Raw genomic sequence first — 21,625 nt, 5'->3', positions numbered from 1 at the left:
ACAAAAAAAATGCAAACGAAAATCCCTAAATTCCAAGAGCACAGTTAAGGAAGATTTTGATTTTAAAACCGCGTCTAAAATGTACGATAAACCCCCTCTTTAATATAAAAAAAAAGCAGCTAATTACTCACTCAAAATGTTATGAGCGTGGCTAAATTGTTTTGACTCAGTTTTGAGTTTAAACCCCACTTCATCGGGGTTTGAAGATAAAAAATATCTCTTTAATAATAAAAACAAAGCAAATTATACACTAAAAATGTTATGAGTGTAGTCAAAGGGGTTTTGAGTTTAAACTCCCCTCCAGTGGGGTTTGAGGATAAATTTAAATACATCTTCAGTGTAAGAAAAAAAGCAAATTACGCACTCAAAATGCTATGAACGTTGCGAAAGGGGTTTTGAGTTTAAACCCCCATTCAGCGGGGTTTGGTGCTAAAAATACATCTTCAATATAAAAAAAAAGCAAATTACACACTAAAATTATTTGAGCGTAGCCAAGCCAATCGGGGGTTTTGAGTTTAAACCCTTCTTCTACAGATGGCTTTTTTTTTTAAGTTTAAAACCCCTCCAGAGTTTAAGATCCCCCTACAGAGCATTTTGAGGTGGAAAACCCCCAACAGAAGATTTTGACGTTAAAACTTCTCTTATCGATATGAAATCTAAAGCAAACTACAGTCACTTAATTCCAAGAGCGTATTCAAGAGAGGTTACACATTTTTACCAGTGGCGGGGCTCCATTAATAAACTGCAGTGAATAGTCATCTACCGAAATCGAAAAACACTAAATGTAGCTCAACAAAGATGGCTAAGACAGATTTTAGGAGTCAGTTATAGAGATTGGGTCTAAATCAAGGAAATCCTATGCCGAACTGGGAGTCGACCCCTTGGTAAGATTGTGAGAGGTTTGCGGAACATGTTCTCCGACAAAATGAATTAAGCATAAGAAGAGTTGCAATGATATCCTAGTACAACTTGACGCCACTCATTCATGGAGGTCCTCGTAGTAGGTGGGAAGAGGCTTCAGACATTACCAGTGACAGATTTTTATGGAAACAGCTTGACGTCAAATGCTCCAAACGGCGTAGGAGGGTCTAAGTCAGTAAGAATATCACATTAGGTTTTTTAAATAAAACTTTTTAATAGCAGGAAAATGCACTATAGATACCTCAGAATATGCATTTTGTTGGTTTTTAATATCAGAAATAGTGCTTGGCGGCGGGGCTTCGCCCCGCGATGGGGAGCTCCCAGCGCTCCCCCAGACCCCCTTGCTATTAATGGCAGGGAGTCTACAATTTTATGAAAACAGCTTGATGGCAAATGCGCCGAACGACGAGGGAGGGTCTAAGTCAGTAAGAATAACACATTAGGTTTTTGAAATAGAACTTTTTAATAGCAGGAAAATGCACTGTAGATACCTCAGAATATGCATTTTGTTGGTTTTTAATATCAGAAATAGTGCTTGGCGGCGGGGCTTCGCCCCGCGCTGGGGGAGCTCCTAGCGCTCCCCCAGACCCCTTTGCTATTAAGGGCGGAGAATCTACAATTTTTCCACTAACTCATGGAAGAACCTATCCTAGGGCACAATAAACGTCTTCCGAAAGAATGAAGGGTCAGAATGTAATAAAGATTTTGTACGCACACACACACACACACATAAATAGATATAATTGTTTTTTCGCCGGGGGGGGGGGAATTCACCCCCCCCAAACCCCCCCCCCCCCCCGAAAAAAAATCCTGGCTACGCCCATGTCACCAGTCATTTTGCTATGTAGGATTTGTATGATTATTATTTTCAAAGGATTAAATATTCTTTTATTTATATGTAATATTTATTTATGGTTTTGCCTTTTTTTTATTTTATGATCAGTTATAAGCATCTTGTTAAGATTTTAATTGTGTATTGTTGTCCACTTTGAACCCATTGCTAACTGATGCATTGGCGTCCTTCAGTCCTGAGACGGCTCAATTGAGACGAACCGTTGTAGTAAGCCTGAACACTGACGAGGTCTAAATACTGACAAGGCCTGAACACTGACCAGGCCAAAATACTGACAAGGCCTGAATACTGACCAGGCCAAAATACTGACAAGGCCTGAATACTGACGAGGCCTGAATACTGACGACGCCTAAATACTGACGACGCCTAAATACTGACAAGGCCTAAATACTGACAAGGCCTGAATACTGACAAGGCATGAATACCGACAAGGCCAGAATACCGGCAAGGCATGAATACCGACAAGGCCTGAATACCGACAAGGCCTGAATACCGACAAGGCCTGAACACTGGCGAGGCCTAAATACTGACAAGGCCTGAACACTGACGAGGCCTAAATACTGACAAGGCCTGAACACAGACGAGGCCTAAATACTGACAAGGCCTGAACACAGATGATGGTCGTTCGATGGTCTCGATGGACCCTGCCGGCTATTCTGCCCGTAGTCCTTTCGCGAGGATAAAGTACAGTTCTCTTTCCATTTTCCTGCGATCTGTAGAGGCGCCCTAATTTGAAAATAAAACAATTCCAGTCTACTTACGATGTAATGTAGTCTCGCCAGCAAATGCCCATCGTGAAGCAAAGGCGCATGTGAAGACACCTTTGATGGGAGCTTTCGAGGGGCCTTAAATGTCTTCGATAAAACACGCAGGTCTCAGAGCCATACAAACGTGTGGTGAGAACCACTGCTTAATAAACATTGAAGAGAATGTTTTTTTTTGTTTTTTTTTGTTATTACTAAGCACAAACAAGGAAAAAAAAGAGACAAACCTTTAAATTATTTAATAATATTTTGTATAACTACAAAGCATATCAAAGGAAGAAAACTAGGAATATAATTAATAACATTAATTTTTTTTTATTAACGAAAAGATTAAAAATAGGTGAGCCAAAAGCAGGTCGTGTGTTAAAAAAAAATAAAGTTCCCTTTTCAGATCTTGTTGTCTGTAGGGCAGATGATGTGTTCTACGGTTATCGAGGGTGTCATTTGGCCGGCACAACGACCAACCGCCTTCACTTTTCCCCAACTAATGTCAGGTACCCGTTAGAGCTAGGTGGACCCAGAGGCGCCCAAAGATCTCTGGCCGTGTTAATCTGAATCCTCTGACGAACCGCTTTTTGTTTCGGGTATGGCTACGAGTTTTGATTTCTGTTCTCCTTCTTCCTTCTGGATCTTTCTGTCTCTCGATCTAACACACACGCACACACACACAAGAAAAAGACAAAAAACAAGCAAAGATTATTCGATGTGTAATTGTATCAATTAGTTTGGATCAGTGATGCAATTAAATTTGTAATAGAGTCCAGATAAACAACAAGAAATATATGCGACTAGACATAGTTTGTCCAATTCTTTTTGTTTAGTGCTATTAGCTCCTAGCACTTATCCAGTTGGGGGAATGGGGCGGGGAGTGTTATCTGGGTGGATTTTACTGTAAGTTAAGGTAGAGTGTTCTGTGTTTTGAAATAGAGAGATAGACAAAGAGAAAGTGAGGAAGAGAGAGATTGAGAGAGAGAAAGAAAGAGAGGGAGGGAGGGAGAGAGATTGAAAGAGAGAGAGGGAGAGAGATTAAAAGAGAGAGAGGGAGAGAGAGATTAAAAGAGAGAGAGGGAGAGATTGAAAGAGAGAGAGGGAGAGAGAGATTGAAAGAGAGAGAGGGAGAGAGAGATTAAAAGAGAGAGAGGGAGAGATTGAAAGAGAGAGAGGGAGGGAGAGAGATTTAAAGAGAGAGAGGGAGAGAGAGATTGAAAGAGAGAGAGGGAGAGAGAGATTAAAAGAGAGAGAGGGAGAGATTGAAAGAGAGAGAGGGAGGGAGAGAGATTTAAAGAGAGAGAGGAAGAGAGAGATTGAAAGAGAGAGAGGGAGGGAGAGAGATTGAAAGAGAGAGAGGGAGAGAGATTAAAAGAGAGAGAGGGAGAGAGAGAAAGAGAGAGAGGGAGAGAGAGATTGAAAGAGAGAGAGAGGGAGGGAGAGAGATTGAAAGAGAGAGAGGGAGAGAGAGAAAGAGAGAGAGGGAGAGAGAGAAAGAGAGAGAGGGAGAGAGAGAAAGAGAGAGAGGGAGGGAGAGAGATTGAAAGAGAGAGAGGGAGAGAGAGAAAGAGAGAGAGGGAGAGAGAGAAAGAGAGAGAGGGAGAGAGAGATTGAAAGAGAGAGAGAGGGAGGGAGAGAGAGGAAGAGAGAGATTGAGAGAGAGAAAGAGAGAGAGGGAGGGAGAGAAATTAAAAGAGAGAGAGGGAGAGAGAGATTGAAAGAGAGAGAGATTGAAAGAGAGAGGGAGAAAGAGATTGAGAGAGAGAGGGAGAGAGAGATTAAAAGAGAGAGAGGGAGAGAGAGATTAAAAGAGAGAGAGGGAGAGAGAGATTAAAAGAGAGAGAGGGAGAAAGAGATTAAAAGAAAGAGAGGGAGAGATTGAAAGAGAGAGAGGGAGGGAGAGAGATTTAAAGAGAGAGAGGAAGAGAGAGATTGAGAGAGAGAAAGAGAGAGAGGGAGGGAGAGAGATTAAAATAGAGAGAGGGAGAGAGAGATTGAAAGAGAGAGAGGGAGAGAGAGATTGAAAGAGAGAGAGGGAGAGAGAGATTGAAAGAGAAAGGGAGAAAGAGATTGAGAGAGAGAGGAGAGAGAGAAAAAGATAGAATAAGAAAGAGAGGGAGGGAGACATTAAGAGAGAGAGAGAAAGTGAGAGAAAGATTGAAAGAGAAAGAGAGAGAATTGAAAAGATACAAAATGAGAGAGGGAGAGACAGATTCATACTTAAAATTTGACCAAGCATTATTGAAATGTGACCATCTATTCACCAAGACATCGTACCTGAGACAAAACAGCAGTACATACGGTGTCAGAAACAGTATCAACATCAGGGGTGCGTAGAGGAGTATATTCTCTACAGATACATATAAAACGAACCTCACAATGATGGAGAATATAGTATCAAAATATTCGGATATGGTATTTATAACAAAAAAAAAGTGAATGATCGCCGATCGATGCTTAAGGTAACGACGATTAATGATAATGGTGATGCTGCTGATGATGATAATGATGGTTGTGGTGGAGGTAGATTTGTGGGTAGGTGATGATTCTAGTGATGTTTTGTAAATCACGCAGGAATATCTGAAACTGAATTCTAAATTTAAATGTGTTAGTAGTTATTTTTTTCCCCTAACTGTTTCACATCAATGTCTCACATCACCTGTCCCTTAGTTTGTTGGACGTTGGGGCACCACACAAGATTAGTCGAAATCCTTCTCCATACTTGTCTTTTGCCTTGGGTAGAACCTACCCCTATCCATTCTTTTATGTTGTCTTCCCATCGCTTTCTCTGTCTGCTTCTTCTCCTGGCACTGTTCCTTGAAGGAAAGTTTTTGCGAGCTCCAAAGACCTTGTAATATGGCCACATAGTTTTAGTTTTACGATGCTTTTTTTTTTTTACAGTAGTTGGCAGGCCATCGAGGGGTCCAATCGTTGTAATTGCCCAGAGGCTTGGTTAAAGTATTCTTTAGAGCAGTGCTTCCCAAACGTTGTCCTTAACGGAACACTTCGATTATTCTGAGTGTTTAGTTGAAACACTTCGATTATTCTGAGTATTTGGTTGGAACATTCTGATTATTTTTAGAGAGGTTTATTCAGGTGGTGGCCTACTAGTTAATTATTACAGTAAATCATGGAACACCTATTCAGGCCTCATGGAACACTGGGGCTCCGGAAAACAGAGATGGGAAACACTGCTTAAGAAAAAACTGATTTTCTAGCTAAGAAATACCACTTTTAGTTCTTGCTCTGGACTCCCTTTTAAAGCTGATCTTTTGATAACACAACAATTCAACGAAACATATTGTCATAACATTGAGCAAGCCATTGAGGGCACTACATAACTACATATAGTTCGTCCATCGTGGTTCGATGATGACCACTTTTGCCATCCAGGGGGGCTGAGGTTCTTTGGGGTTTTAAGCCTCCTTATGTGGCTGGTGAGACCTATGTGAGCCTGGAATGTTCGGCTGCACACTGGGTAGGTTATTCCTGCTGGCTATAGCCCCGCCTTCCGTCTATTAAGTCCAGCCCTGCATACAGAAATTAAATGTATCCTGTTACTAGAGAATCCTCACTTGCGCAAAATCCGTGGATCCTGTCTGCGCAGTCCTCTCCACATTTATGGGTACAATTCTTTAGACAGTTGGGTCCGTATTCATTCTCCTCACAACCTGAAAAAAAGTAAAGAGTTTCAACATAAAGGTTGAGTTCAAAGTTATAATAAGATGGACACACAGAAACATATATATATATATAGTTTTAACATTATGGCCCTTAACAATCCTTTAAAATGTTCATATAGTCTAACTGTACATAGACAGTTTCAACATAAAGGCTTATTCAAAGGTTTAAATAACATATTATTTTCAGCATACATGTGACAGTAGTTGCAAAGCTTATATCAAGTTAGCAACTCACTTTGTCTATAACAGATAGAACATTAAGATCTACCTGCTTAAAACTTTTTTTAGATTAGTTTTATGTTGTGTTTATGTTTGTAATGTTATCACAGCGCCTTGAGCCTACATTTTGTTTGTTAACAGCGCTTTATAAAAAAAAATATGATTATTTATTATCTCTGTCTGGTAAAAAGCTTACACACGTTATTTCTCCAACACTCGCATTAATCGCGTCTCGTGGTGTGACGATTTCTGTTTATTTATTTCTTTGTAATGCTTCTTATATCAATTATTGATCAAACCGAAATCATCTCGCCTGAGATTATATGAATGATTTGATTATACACTGAAGAAACATCTGTGTTCTCTTTAAACTTCTTTAATAAACTCCTTCAAATTACATTTACAAGTAGATTCTTAATTCAACAAGAACTTGACTGTCACTGATGAATGTGTGTATGTATGTATAGGCCCTAATCTATTTTTACAATCTGCGCGAATGACCGGAAGTGTGTTTTGTTGTTAGAGAGAGACCAGCTTGTGTGTGATATGCAGTAAAGCTGCTTAAAGTTTATGTTTGGTCAAGTGGTTTAATTGTTTTATTTCGTTAACTAGAACTGAACCAGGGACACCTAGACGTATTGAGACCTAAGGTAGATTCTATCAAATATAAATAGAATAGGAAAGCTGTGACATTGACTTAATTATCTTGATAAACTTTCTAATACTACAATATCAATACACATGCTTGAGAGTCTTGGACGCTGAAAGCAGAGCTAGAGAGGAAGATCCTAGCAATGGTTAGGCCAATAATAGAATATGCATCCTCCGTTTGGGACCCCTCAACTCAAGATAACATTAAGAAACTGGAACAGACACAAAATAGAGCAGTGAGATTCATAACAAACGAATATTCACACTTAACCTGAGTAACACCTTTAGTAAAATCACTAAATTTAGAAAGCCTTAAGGACAGAAGACTCAAAAGTAAAGTAGCTATCATACATAAAACACTGAACCATAATCTTCAAATACAAAAACAAAATTTAATAAAATACTCAGAAAGACACAAAGATAAAGGCACATTCCTCGTCCAATATGCTAGGACAAATTTGTACAAATACTCCTTCTTCCCTAGTGCTATTAGAGCATGGAATGTTTTGCCTGAGCTAGCCAGGAAAACTATTGACTTGGCAGAATTTAAGTCATTGGTTAATATGCATTACTAAATGCTTGACGCGTAGGACGTAATCATCTTCTTTTTTTAAGTAACGTCTGTATTATATAAGCCAAGATAATGGAATTGATATGCTACAGAAGGATCCTAGGTATCACATTTAAAGACGGCATCGCAAATGAAGAGATTAGAGACAGGGTTACAACAACGATTGGACCCCACGATGACCTGCTAACTACTACTTCGCTATATGACAAGGTCCTCAGGACTCGCAAACACATTCCTTCAGGAAACAGTACCAGGAAAAAAAAAGGCACCCAGAAAAAGCGATAGAAAGACAACATAGAAGAATTTACGGCCCTGTCATTGAAAAAGATTTTATCCAAGGCAAAAAAAAAAGATAAATGGAGAAATATGGTCAACAGATCTTGAGTGGTGCCCCAATGGTCCAACACACTAAGGGCTATGTGAAGGTGAAGACACCAGAAGCTCACACACACTCTATGGCAGTAAGTAGTCTGCGTATCAACTCTTTGTTTGTACCTTTGTTAAAGGTAAATATACATTTGAATGGGGAAAAAAATGCCTAGAATCCCGGCTTTCTATAAGGGCATCACTCACCTACGTTACACCTTTCTTTCGGGCGCTTATAGCCGGCCTTGCAATTAGAACACTGTCCAGTAAACTTTTCACAGTCGGGTTCACAGTTCTGACATAGGAACTTGCAGTCCTCACCCCAGAAGCCAGGGCCACAGTCTACGAGCGTACACACACACACACACAAATATAATTAATACTAATTAATGGTATGTTTAAAGTGTTCAGTATTTAGTCTGACTCTAGCATTCTTTGTAATGGTCTGATACAATCCGTATTTGACACACAAACATACTTAGATTCAGACAGCTCCTCAAATGTATATGATCAGGGCGGCCGAGGCATAAGCAATCTAGGCCCTCCGATTGGTTGGGGCCTCGTAATGGATTTGAAAAAAAATATATATATAGAAAAAAAATTGCGAGACTTCGATCAAATCTCAAACACTATGACTCGTCTGGTAGCCTAAACCTAAGTCTCTACTGTAATTCAAGATGCCATACGGAAAGCTACTGGAATTGTGCTATATGCACGGCTTTTTTTGTGACGGTACGTACCGGTGCGGCGTACCGTTTTTTTTAATGTGGGGAAAATATGATTACTTTTCTTGTGCTTTAACATATATTATTAATTTATTAGTAGTTAAAAGTTAGGCAATCAATCGTTGAGTACCGGCACCTAATCACTGAGTACCGGTACCTAATCACTGAATACCGGCACCTAATCACTGAGTACCGGCACCTGATCACTGAGAACCGGCACCTAATCACTGAGTACCGGCACCTAATCACTGAGTACCGGCACCTAATCACTGAGTACCGGTATTTAATCACTGAGTACCGGTATTTAATCACTGAGTACCGACACCTGATCACTTGATCACTGAGTACCGGTACCTAATCACTGAGTACCGGTACCTGATCACTGAGTACCGGCACCTAATCACTGAGTACCGGTACCTGATCACTGAGTACCGACACCTAATCACTGAGTACCGGCACCTAATCACTGAGTACCGGCACTTAATCACTGAATACCGGTACCTGATCACTGAGTACCGGCACCTGATCACTGAGTACCGGCACCTAATCACTGAGTACCGGCACCTAATCACTGAGTACCGGTACCTGATCACTTGATCACTGAGTACCGGCACCTAATCACTGAGTACCGGTACCTGATCACTGAGTACCGACACCTAATCACTGAGTACCGGCACCTAATCACTGAGTACCGGCACTTAATCACTGAATACCGGTACCTGATCACTGAGTACCGGCACCTGATCACTGAGTACCGGCACCTAATCACTGAGTACCGGCACCTAATCACTGAGTACCGGTACCTGATCACTTGATCACTGAGTACCGGTACCTAATCACTGAGTACCGGTACCTGATCACTGAGTACCGGCACCTAATCACTGAGTACCGGTACCTGATCACTGAGTACCGACACCTAATCACTGAGTACCGGCACCTAATCACTGAGTACCGGCACTTAATCACTGAATACCGGTACCTGATCACTGAGTTCGTTTATGGTGCTGAGAAGTGCTAAAACTGTAGACTTTTTCTTGAGATGTCAGATGTTGCAAGAAGTTGCTGTGACGTGCCGGGGATCTATAGATGTATATCTCTAGATCAAAATTCTATCTTAGGCCCTGATATGATTAGATGTTTTATTAAGGTTACTATCGATACAATGGGTCTCATGAAACATTCTGTAGTTTGGGAATATGAGACATTATGCAGCCTGAAATCATGGCACTTTCTGTATATTGGGATAAAAGTACAAAATGTAGCCTAGGATCTTAGTACCATGTGTAGTGTAGCCAGTGATCATGATACCGTATAGAACAAGGGATCGTAATATCATCAGATCACCATGAAATCAAGACACTTTCTAGCATGGGATCAGAATAATTTCAGGAGCTTGGGATTATGACAGCTGGAGCTTAATTTAAGATCTGGAAACTTTCTGTAATATGGGAACATAACACTAAAACTTTATGTATCCTGGGATCATAAATCCTTACTTATCCTGGGATCATGAAATATTATTTAGCCATGGATCATTGTACCACCTGTAACCTAGTATTATGATACCAACTGTATCCTTGAATCATGATACATTATGTAGCCTGGTGTCATTACTTATGACATCATAATATCTTCTGTAGTCAGGGATCATAGTCTGGATTCTGAAACTTTCTGAAGCCTGGAATCATTAAATTTTCTGTAGCCTGGAATCAATCCACTTTCTGCAGCATTGGATTATGCCATTTTCTGCAGCCTTGGAATCATGACACTTTCTGTAGTCTGGTATCATGAGTCTTTCTGTGGCCTTGGATCATACCACTTCCTGTAGCCTTGGATTATGACTCTTTCTGTGGTCTGGTATCATGAGACTTTCTGTAGCCTGGGATCATGCCACTTCCTGTAGCCTTGGATTATGACACTTTCTGTTGTCTGGTATCATGACACTTTCTGTAGCCTGGGATCATGACACTTTCTGTAGTCTGGTATCGTGACACTTTCTGTAGTCTGGTATCATGACACTTTCTGTAGTCTGGTATCATGACACTTTCTGTAGTCTGCTATCATGACACTTTCTGTAGCCTGGTATCATGACACTTTCTGTAGCCTGGTATCATGACACTTTCTGTAGCCTGGTATCATGACACTTTCTGTAGTCTGGTATCATGACACTTTCTGTAGCCTGGTATCATGACGTTTTTGTTTAGCCCAGAACCATGTCACGTAACTGAAAACAAGAAATATTGTAAGAGAAAGTAAGAGAAGATAATCTTTACCTTTAGGACACAATTTGTTCCTGTAGCAGTCACTTTCCTTGGCTTCTTTTTCCTCGCCTTCACATGGAGTTCCTTCATTCTGAGGGGCGGGGTTGGTGCAATCTCTGTAAAGCTCAGGGCAACGAATATTTCATTTTAAAATACTAAACAGTTAAATTAGATAGATAGATAGATAGATAGATAGATAGATAGATAGATAGATATAGATATACACATATATAGATATAGATAGATCTAGATATAGTTATAGATATAGTTATATTAATGGATATATAAGATAGAGATAGATAGATAGATAGATTTAGATATAGTTATATTTATAGATAGATTTAGATATAGTTATAGATAGATTTAGATATAGTTATAGATATAGTTATAGATATAGTTATAGATATAGTTATAGATATAGTTATAGATATATAGATATATAAGATAGATAGATAGATTTAGATATAGTTATAGATAGATTTAGATATAGTAAATTAAAAATATAGTTATAGATATATAAGATAGAGATAGATAGATAGATAGATAGATAGATAAATAGATAAATAGATAAATAGATAGATAGATAGATAGATAGATAGATAGATAGATAGATAGATAGATAGATAGATATATATATAGATAGATAGATAGATAAATAGATAGATAGATAGATAGATAGATAGATAGATAGATAGATAGATAGATAGATAGATAGATAGAGAGATAGATAGAGAGATAGATAGATAAATAGAAAGATAGATAGATAGATAGATAGATAGATAGATAGATAGATAGATAGATAGATAGATAGAGAGATAGATAGATAGATAGATTTAGATATAGTTATAGATAGATTTAGATATAGTAAATTAAAAATATAGTTATAGATATATAAGATAGAGATAGATAGATAGATAGATAGATAGATAGATAGATAGATAAATAGATAAATAGATAGATAGATAGATAAATAGATATATATATAGATAGATAGATAGATAGATAGATAGATAAATAGATAAATAGATAAATAGATAAATAGATAGATAAATAGATACATAGATAGATAAATAGATACATAGATAGATAGATAGATAAATAGATAGATAGATAGATAGATAGATAGATAGATAGATAGATAGATAAATAGATAACTAATTGATAGACGTAATATAACCTTTGTTTTTTCTTAATAAAGTCTATTAAAGCATATTACATTTAGGACACAGTCACACAAGAATTGTGGTTGCTCTCCATACCAGTGTTCGTGGTGTTGAGACCAATCGTTAGAGAAGGCCTGCCTGAACACTGACCTGCAACGTCACAACCTGTGGGCCAGTTTAGACCCATCGCATTTTCGCCACGTCGTACAGACCTGTGACTTAGCAATGAGCTATTGATCTAAGCTCCCCACAGATCGTGAGGATGAAGGTCAGTGTTGAGGGCTTCCATGAAGAATGGTCTCGGCGGTGCTCACGTGGTCAGTAGAGTCGGTGCGGGTCAAAGTGATAGTAGTGTTAAAGACAAAAAGGTAAGTAAACCTGATACCCCCTACTCCCTGGAGGACATTTATGTCGAAAAAAGACATTTGTCGCACAACCTGCCACATTTAACACCTATGTCTGAAAAAGAAAATTGCGTTACACTTTTGTTTACAGTTTCTTCCTACCGTGACCTGTACATTTTGTGATCTTTGCAGTCAGTGCTACAGGTCCAGGCTGACCAGTCAGTCCATGCACCATTTACTAGAGGAGTAGAAAGAAACAAAATATAAAATAAAATATTAAAAACAAACAAACAAACAAGAAAACAAACAACAAGAAAACAAACAAACAAGAAAACAAACAAACAAGAAAACAAACAAACAAGAAAACAAACAAACAAAAAAAACAAACAAACAAGAAAACAAACAAACAACAAGAAAACAAACAAACAAGAAAACAAACAACAAGAAAACCAACAAACAAGAAAACAAACATACAAGAAAACACAAACAAGAAAACAAACAAACAAGAAAACAAAAAACAAGAAAACAAAAAACAAGAAAACAAACAAACAAGAAAACAAACAAACAAGAAAACAAACAAACAAGAAAACAAACAAAAAAGAAAACAAACAAACAAAAAAACAAACAAACAAGAAAACAAACAAACAAAAAACAAACAAACAAGAAAACAAACAAACAAGAAAATAAACAACAAGAAAACAAACAAACAAGAAAACAAACAACAAACAAGAAAACAAACAAACATGAAAACAAACAAACAAGAAAACACAAACAAGAAAACAAACAAACAAGAAAACAAACAAACAAGAAAACAAACAAACAAGAAAACACAAACAAGAAAACAAACAAACTAGAAAACAAACAAAAATGAAAACAAACAAACAAGAAAACAAACAAACAAGAAAACTAACAAACATAAAAACAAACAAACAAGAAAATAAACAAACAAGAAAACAAACAAACAAGAAAACAAACAAACAAAAAAAAAACAAAAAAGAAAACAAACAACAAGAAAACAAACAAACAAGAAAACAAACAACAAGAAAACAAACAAACAAGAAAACAAACAAACAAGAAAACACAAACAAGAAAACAAACAAACAAGAAAACAAACAAACAAGAAAATAAAAAAACAAGAAAACAAACAAACAAGAAAACAAACAAACAAGAAAACAAACAAACAAGAAAACAAACAAACAAGAAAACAAACAAACAAAAAAACAAACAAACAAGAAAACAAACAAACAAGAAAACAAACAAACAAAAAAAACAAACAAACAAGAAAACAAACAAACAAAAAAACAAACAAACAAGAAAACAAACAAACAAGAAAATAAACAACAAGAAAACAAACAAACAAGAAAACAAACAAAAAACAAGAAAACAAACAAACATGAAAACAAACAAACAAGAAAACACAAACAAGAAAACAAACAAACAAGAAAACAAACAAACAAGAAAACACAAACAAGAAAACAAACAAACTAGAAAACAAACAAAACAAGAAAACAAACAAACAAGAAAACAAACAAACATGAAAACACAAACAAGAAAACAAACAAACAAGAAAACAAACAAACAAGAAAATAAAAAAACAAGAAAACAAACAAACAAGAAAACAAACAAACAAGAAAACAAACAAACAAGAAAACAAACAAAAAAGAAAACAAACAAACAAAAAAACAAACAAACAAGAAAACAAACAAACAAGAAAACAAACAAACAAGAAAACAAACAAACAAAAAAAACAAACAAACAAGAAAACAAACAAACAAAAAAACAAACAAACAAGAAAACAAACAAACAAGAAAATAAACAACAAGAAAACAAACAAACAAGAAAACAAACAAAAAACAAGAAAACAAACAAACATGAAAACAAACAAACAAGAAAACACAAACAAACAAACAAGAAAACAAACAAACAAGAAAACAAACAAACAAGAAAACACAAACAAGAAAACAAACAAACAAGAAAACAAACAAACAAAAAAAACAAACAAACAAGAAAACAAACAAACAAAAAAACAAACAAACAAGAAAACAAACAAACAAGAAAATAAACAACAAGAAAACAAACAAACAAGAAAACAAACAAAAAACAAGAAAACAAACAAACATGAAAACAAACAAACAAGAAAACACAAACAAGAAAACAAACAAACAAGAAAACAAACAAACAAGAAAACACAAACAAGAAAACAAACAAACTAGAAAACAAACAAAACAAGAAAACAAACAAACAAGAAAACAAACAAACAAGAAAACACAAACAAGAAAACAAACAAACAAGAAAACAAACAAACAAGAAAATAAAAAAACAAGAAAACAAACAAACAAGAAAACAAACAAACAAGAAAACAAACAAACAAGAAAACAAACAAAAAACAAAACAAACAAACAAAAAAACAAACAAACAAGAAAACAAACAAACAAGAAAACAAACAAACAAGAAAACAAACAAACAAAAAAAACAAACAAACAAGAAAACAAACAAACAAAAAAACAAACAAACAAGAAAACAAACAAACAAGAAAATAAACAACAAGAAAACAAACAAACAAGAAAACAAACAAAAAACAAGAAAACAAACAAACATGAAAACAAACAAACAAGAAAACACAAACAAACAAACAAGAAAACAAACAAACAAGAAAACAAACAAAAAAGAAAACACAAACAAGAAAACAAACAAACTAGAAAACAAACAAAACAAGAAAACAAACAAACAAGAAAACAAACAAACAAGAAAACAAACAACAAGAAAACAAACAAACAAGAAAACAAACAAACAAGAAAACAAACAAACAAGAAAACAAACAAACAAAAAAAAAAAAACAAAAAAAAAAACAAACAAACAAGAAAACAAACAACAAGAAAACAAACAAACAAGAAAACAAACAACAAGAAAACAAACAAACAAGAAAAACAACCAAACAAGAAAACAAACAAACAAGAAAACAAACAAACAAGAAAACAAAAAAACAAGAAAACAAACAAACAAGAAAACAAACAAACAAGAAAACAAACAAACAATAAAACACAAACAAGAAAACAAACTAGAAAACAAACAAACAAGAAAACAAACAAACAAGAAAACAAACAAACAAGAAAACACAAACAAGAAAACAAACAAACTAGAAAACAAACAAACAAGAAAACAAACAAACAAGAAAACACAAACAAGAAAACAAACTAGAAAACAAACAAACAAGAAAACAAACAAACAAGAAAACAAACAAACAAGAAAACAAACAAACAAGAAAACAAACTAGAAAACAAACAAACAAGAAAACAAACAAACAAGAAAACAAACTAGAAAACAAACAAACAAGAAAACAAACAAACAAGAAAACACAAACAAGAAAACAAACAAACTAGAAAACAAACAAACAAGAAAACACAAACAAGAAAACAAACAAACTAGAAAACAAACAAACAAGAAAACAAACAAACAAGAAAACAAACAACAAACAAGAAAACAACTAAAAAAATACTTTTTAAAAAAGTTAATACGAAAGCTTCAATAGGCGTACTTGTATCATTTATTTTGGATCAGGCATGTAATTGAATTTCTAATAGATTCTAGACAGACAATAACATTTCTGTGCGAGGTGAAATATTTGTTTACCATCTGTATTTGTTTAGGTCAATTTCATGCTTTTAGCTTTCTGAAAACGCTATGATCCTATCACGTGTCTAAGGGCCGGTCTTAGGCCACTGCAGCCTATGCGGTCGCAGTGGGCCCCGCGCTTTCATAGGCCCGCGCTAATTCTAGGTGTAATTATTAGATTGCAAAATATATACGAAAAATTCAAGGAAATCTCCTGAATTTATTAAAATCTGAAAACTTATAAAAAGCTCCTGAAAACTTATAAAAAGCTCCTGAAAACTTATAAAAAGCTCCTGAAAACGTATAAGGGGCTCCTAAAAAATAGACAAAAGTGTCATTTGTTGGTGTCATTCATTGCGGAAAACGCAAATGCTACGCGATAAAAGAAAAAAGGCATAGTCAGCTTTCATGTAATAAAATGTAATAATCGGGCGAATTTTCACCTTATAATAATAATAATAATAATAATAATAATAATAATTTTATTTATAAAGCGCTGTTAACAAACAAAATGTAGGTTCAAGGCGCTGTAACAACATTACAAACAAAAACATAGGAGCTAGAATAACAGCTAATCTAAAAAAGTTTTAAACAAGTAGGTCTTAATGTTCTTCTTAAAAGTGGTATAGCATGTTGTCTGTCTGAGATCAATGGGGAGTGAGTTCCAAACCTTTGGTCCGTGAACTGAAAAAGCACGCAGACCGTAGCTTTTGAGTGAGAAACGTGGCACTACTAAAAGCGTTGAGTCCATTGAGCGCAGGGCTCTCTGGGGGACATATGGAGTAATCAGTTCGCTAAGGTACAAGGGCATCTCATTGTTATATATACACTGATGACAAAGTGTGGCGACCTTGTAATCGATTCTCGCTTTCACGGGAAGCCAATGGAGCGTGCGCAAGAGCGTAGTAGCAGAATCTTGTCTAGTTTTTTTAAGGACTATTCGAGCGGCGTTGTTCTGTATACGTTGCAGCTTGGCTATTTTGTCATCAGGTATACCTGCTAGCACAGCGTTGCAGTAGTCAAGGCGGGAGAGTATGAATGCCACAGCTAGCGTTTTTGTTGACTCCGTTGTTAAATATGGTCGGATCTGGCCTAATCTGCGCAGCTGCAGATAAAGACCTTTGCAGAGCTGATTTATTTGTGGATCGAAAGATAGTGTTGAGTCGAAGAAAACTCCAAGATTCCGCACTACATGGACAAAAGGAACATGGCAGTTCGTGATAAAGAGAGAATCTGTGCTTTCAACTTTTGAGACATTGTTCCTAGTGCCAATCTTAATTATTTCTGTCTTGTCTTCGTTCATCTTGAGTTTATTTTCAACCATCCAATCGCTCACCCTTGCAACGGTACTACTGATTTTCTCTGCCAGATGCGACACCTCTGAGGGTACTGATGAATCGTATAACTGTGAGTCATCGGCAAAGAAATGGTATAAGATGCCGGTTGGCCGTATGACACCGCTGAGTGGATATGTGTACATAGTGAACAGTACTGGGCCTAGAACTGATCCTTGGGGTACTCCGTACTTCAAAAGTAAGCTTGTTGATTCCGTCCCGCTAACAACGACACTTTGGGTGCGTTCCGTCAGGTAGGATCCAAGCCACTTTAGGACGACTCCTGCTAAACCAAAAGTTGCAGAGAATCTGGCCATCATAATTTCATGGTCTAGCGTATCAAAGGCTGCGGACAAGTCCAGCATGGAAAGAATTGATATGTGGCCTTTGTCGGAATTGTGAAGTAAGTCGTTTAGTACCCTGACCACTGCAGTCTCTGTGCTACGGCACTTCCTATATGCAGATTGAAATTCTTCCAAGAGACAGTACTGTTCAAGATGAGAAAGAATTTGCGCTAACACGATGCGCTCCAGAAGCTTTGACAGGAAGGGAAGATTTGATACCGGGCGATAGTTTTTTAGACATTCCGGGTCAAGACTGGATTTTTTTAATAAGGGCCTGACAAGTGCATGCTTAAATTGCTGTGGTACAATGCCTGAAGTCAGTGAAGAGTTCACAATGTTGGTAATTGTAGGTACAAGCTCATCTAAACATTCAAGGAGCAAGGAGGTTGGAATGGGATCAAGGTCACATGACTTATTTGGCATCTTCAAAATAGTACTTTTGACATAATCTTCAGATACACGCTGAAACTCGCAAAAAGGAGTATTTTGAAAAATTGGAGAGTGGTCAAGCTGTGATGAGAGGGATGGCATGTCATTTCTAATCTGCTCAATCTTCCCAATGAAGAATCTATTGAAGGAATCAGGAAGTTCAGATACTGGGATAGATGACGGCAAACGTTCGTTATTTGCTCCCCCTAACATTTCAGCGGTGATCCTGAATAGCTCCTTTGAAGAATCAGAATTTTCGATTTTTTGTCGAATATGACTCGCTTTTGCGTCTCTAATCATACGGTTAACCTTGTTTTTTTCTCGTATGTATATTTGTCGATGTATCGTCAGACCTGTCTTTTGAAATGTACGTTCGGCACCTTAATCGGAAGGTCCAATACTTAATTTACTTCTGTAGTCACTGGCATATAAATATGCCATAGGTTGCAAGGTTCGTATAGTTAGGTTAGTTTGATCGCAATTTTGTACTTAGAAAAAATTGAAAAAAAAATTCAAAGTCGATTTTTTTTTCTAATACAAAATCTTAATTTTCAATTATTATCCTTATTTCCACCCAGACTAGGCCCGCGCAATGAGTTTCGCATAGGGCCCCGCAATAGTTAGGACCGGCCCTGACGTGCCTGGACCAGTTGGGAAAATGGGGGAGTGGGACGAAGAAAGAAAGGAATATTTGGGTGAATGGCTCACGCCTCCTCCAGCCGACAAACTAACCAGTTTGTTAACGAAAAGCTTTTGACTATAGAAGATAGTATAGTTATGTGATTTTGTTTCAAACATTTGGGTCAGTTATTCAATTTTAAAACAAACCTTTTTTTTATAAAAAAAAGACCAAGTTTATCAAAGGAAAATATCTCCTTAATTACAACTATATCTCTAAAAATATAAGAGCTATTTACCTTAGTCAATATCAAACAAATATTAATTACCATTAAATTTGACTAAGTAGTTAGATTTTTTTTTCAATTCATTCATGTTTTGTTAGGTGCAAAAAAAAAATGGTTTAAATTTTCAACCTGATCTGAGAATGGGTGTGGGAGAAATGACGTGTACAATTATCGTATTTGACAAAATCCTTCATGCCGTATCTGTGAATACTGAAGAATTATGTAATTTCTCTTGTTGGTATCAAACAGAAAATTAATAATCAGTAATTAATTGATTAATTGCTTAATTTTTTAATTTATTTATTCATGTGTTGTCAAAGCCAAAGAATGATTGTGTAAAGTTCCAACTTGATTCGAGAATGGTTGTTGAAGGAATAACGTGTACCTTTTTTTTTTTACCCAGACAGACAAACAAACAGACAGATTTCATATAATCTTTGTTTAAAAAAAAAACAACAATAACTAGCTTAAGTTCAGTTTTATTACTTACTTCGGTTTGGTTTGGCTAAATCTTCATCTATTTGAGAATCCCCGTCGTCATCTAAAAACACAGTTCATTATGTATTACATCAAAGCAACAAGCTCTAGAAGCATGTAACATTATTACAGGGAGAGAACGCTTACTAAAGAACTCCTTTGAAGTAGAAATGAAATGTATTTTTATAACAAAGCGAAGTTTATTGTCATTAGAGAAGGATTGTTTTTCATGTTACTGAGGCCCTAGAGCAGGGGTCGGCAACCTTCTGAGTCGGAAGAGCCAAAATATACAATTTACAAAATTTCTAAGTTTTTAAAGAGCCACAAAAGTTTTTTCTCGCCTGCCAACCATTAATTGTACTCACACAATCTATTTATTCTTCAATAACAAACAATTGAGCAAATAAATGCAATGGGAGCGATGGTTTTGCAAGGTTTTAGAAAGTTGGGATAATTTAGCTAATAACTTGTTTTTAGTTTGAAACACGACTCTACATTTTCATTTATTAGTTGGCTTCATACTTTTCTTTTCATTATATTCCTGCAAGAGAACCCTTGCTCGCACGAATATGTCAATCCAAAGATAGTCAGCATTCCAAATGCCAACTTCTTCACCACACTTTATAGAAATTTGGAAGATTATTCCATGCGCAGAATCAACTCGCAGCATTTCTTTTAAATCTGTCCATTTTTGTTGCGTTACGTACATTTCTAGACCTCCAACACTTCCAACTTGCTTTTTAACTCTGAATTTTCTATCCCACAAAGCTTTACTTTTGAAATCGAGCCATTGCATTTGATCCAGCATCAATTCCATATACGTTTATGAAGATTTCGTTACTATTTGTGTTGAGATGGTGTACCAGGAATGCTAGAATGGTTTCGCTTGTTTGGAACTGCTTAAAGTTGTCAAGAAATTCATCTTGGATTTTTTTTTATAACTGTGCTAAAGTAATTCGTGTCAGAAGTTTCACTAATTTTATAACGATACTGCTTGAGACATTGAAAATGAAGTAACTTACCGTTCTGAATATCTTCTGTAAAAAGAATTAATGTTTCTTCAAAACAAACCAATTCTTCTACCAAAACATAGGCTATGTTTCCCTTTCCTTGCAGTTTTAGGTTCAGCTTATTGAACTTCTCTTTATATCCACAACGTAAAATTTTTGCAACTATTTGTCGTTCTCTAATTCAGGATGATTAACGCCTTTTTCATTTAGAAATGCATTTATTTCATTCAAGCACAAAGCAAAATGTTTCAACCTTTGGTAAGCCCTCGCACTTGATAGTGAAGAAGGAGGTCTGAATACCGAATCTTCAGTTCCTTTAAGAAGTCTTTAAACTGACGATGGTAGAATGCTTTTGACAAAATGCTGTTAACAATCTTGATTACCAAATTTATGACCTTAACTATTTTGATTGCAATTGTTTTGGGCACAAAGCGCTACTTGGTGTATTTTGTAGTGAAATGTAAGAATTCCATGGTTTAGTTTGCTTCGAAGAATCATTGTTGTCCCTTTATTTTTTCCTGTCATATTTCTGGCTCCATAAGTTGCTTTTGAAATGATTTTATTTAAATCGATCTTATTGTCTTCAATGTATTCTTGCACGGCATTCTATATTCCCCTTTAGTTTGTCTTGGGAGTGGTAGAAATCTTAGAAGTTCTTCATTTGGAACTTGGGAAGACATATTCCTGGCAGAAAGGGCAACTTGTACCCTGTGTATATGTCGCAAGACTCATCCACAGCAAGTGATAAGACAGAAGAAAGCTGAATATATTCCACTTGCAAATATGTTACATTTGAAGACATTTTAGCTATTCTATCTTGCACTGTTTTAGCGAATAGTGGCAAATCTTTCTATTTTCAAGATTTATGGTTTGTTTTTGAAATCACGGAACATTTCTTCAGATGCACGTAGGAAGCAGTCTTGACATACTCACCATCTGTAAATGGGTTGCCTTTTTGTCAATTTCTAGTGGTACCGCAAAGTCTACCAGATTAGCGTTACTCGC

At 36.2% G+C, this 21,625-nt stretch overlaps 1 protein-coding gene across 1 annotated transcript in view; it reads right to left on the bottom strand.

Moving 5' to 3' along the window:
* Nucleotides 1-2,787: 2,787 nt before the first annotated feature.
* LOC106080079 (uncharacterized) overlaps nucleotides 2,788-21,625 on the bottom strand; it is a 35,628-nt gene continuing 16,790 nt past the window's right edge. Inside the window, exons 8-14 of the mRNA XM_056017671.1 lie at nucleotides 19,624-19,674; nucleotides 12,672-12,747; nucleotides 11,015-11,118; nucleotides 8,224-8,358; nucleotides 6,102-6,197; nucleotides 4,804-4,876; nucleotides 2,788-3,184 (exon numbers count right to left, since the gene is read on the bottom strand). Coding sequence (XP_055873646.1) covers nucleotides 3,085-3,184; nucleotides 4,804-4,876; nucleotides 6,102-6,197; nucleotides 8,224-8,358; nucleotides 11,015-11,118; nucleotides 12,672-12,747; nucleotides 19,624-19,674 — 635 coding nt within the window. The 3' untranslated portion in view covers nucleotides 2,788-3,084. The remainder of the gene's footprint in view (nucleotides 3,185-4,803; nucleotides 4,877-6,101; nucleotides 6,198-8,223; nucleotides 8,359-11,014; nucleotides 11,119-12,671; nucleotides 12,748-19,623; nucleotides 19,675-21,625) is intronic.

This window comes from Biomphalaria glabrata, chromosome 18, assembly GCF_947242115.1.
Source record: "Biomphalaria glabrata chromosome 18, xgBioGlab47.1, whole genome shotgun sequence".
NCBI lineage: Eukaryota > Metazoa > Mollusca > Gastropoda > Planorbidae > Biomphalaria > Biomphalaria glabrata.
This window is presented reverse-complemented; position numbering and strand designations above follow the sequence as displayed.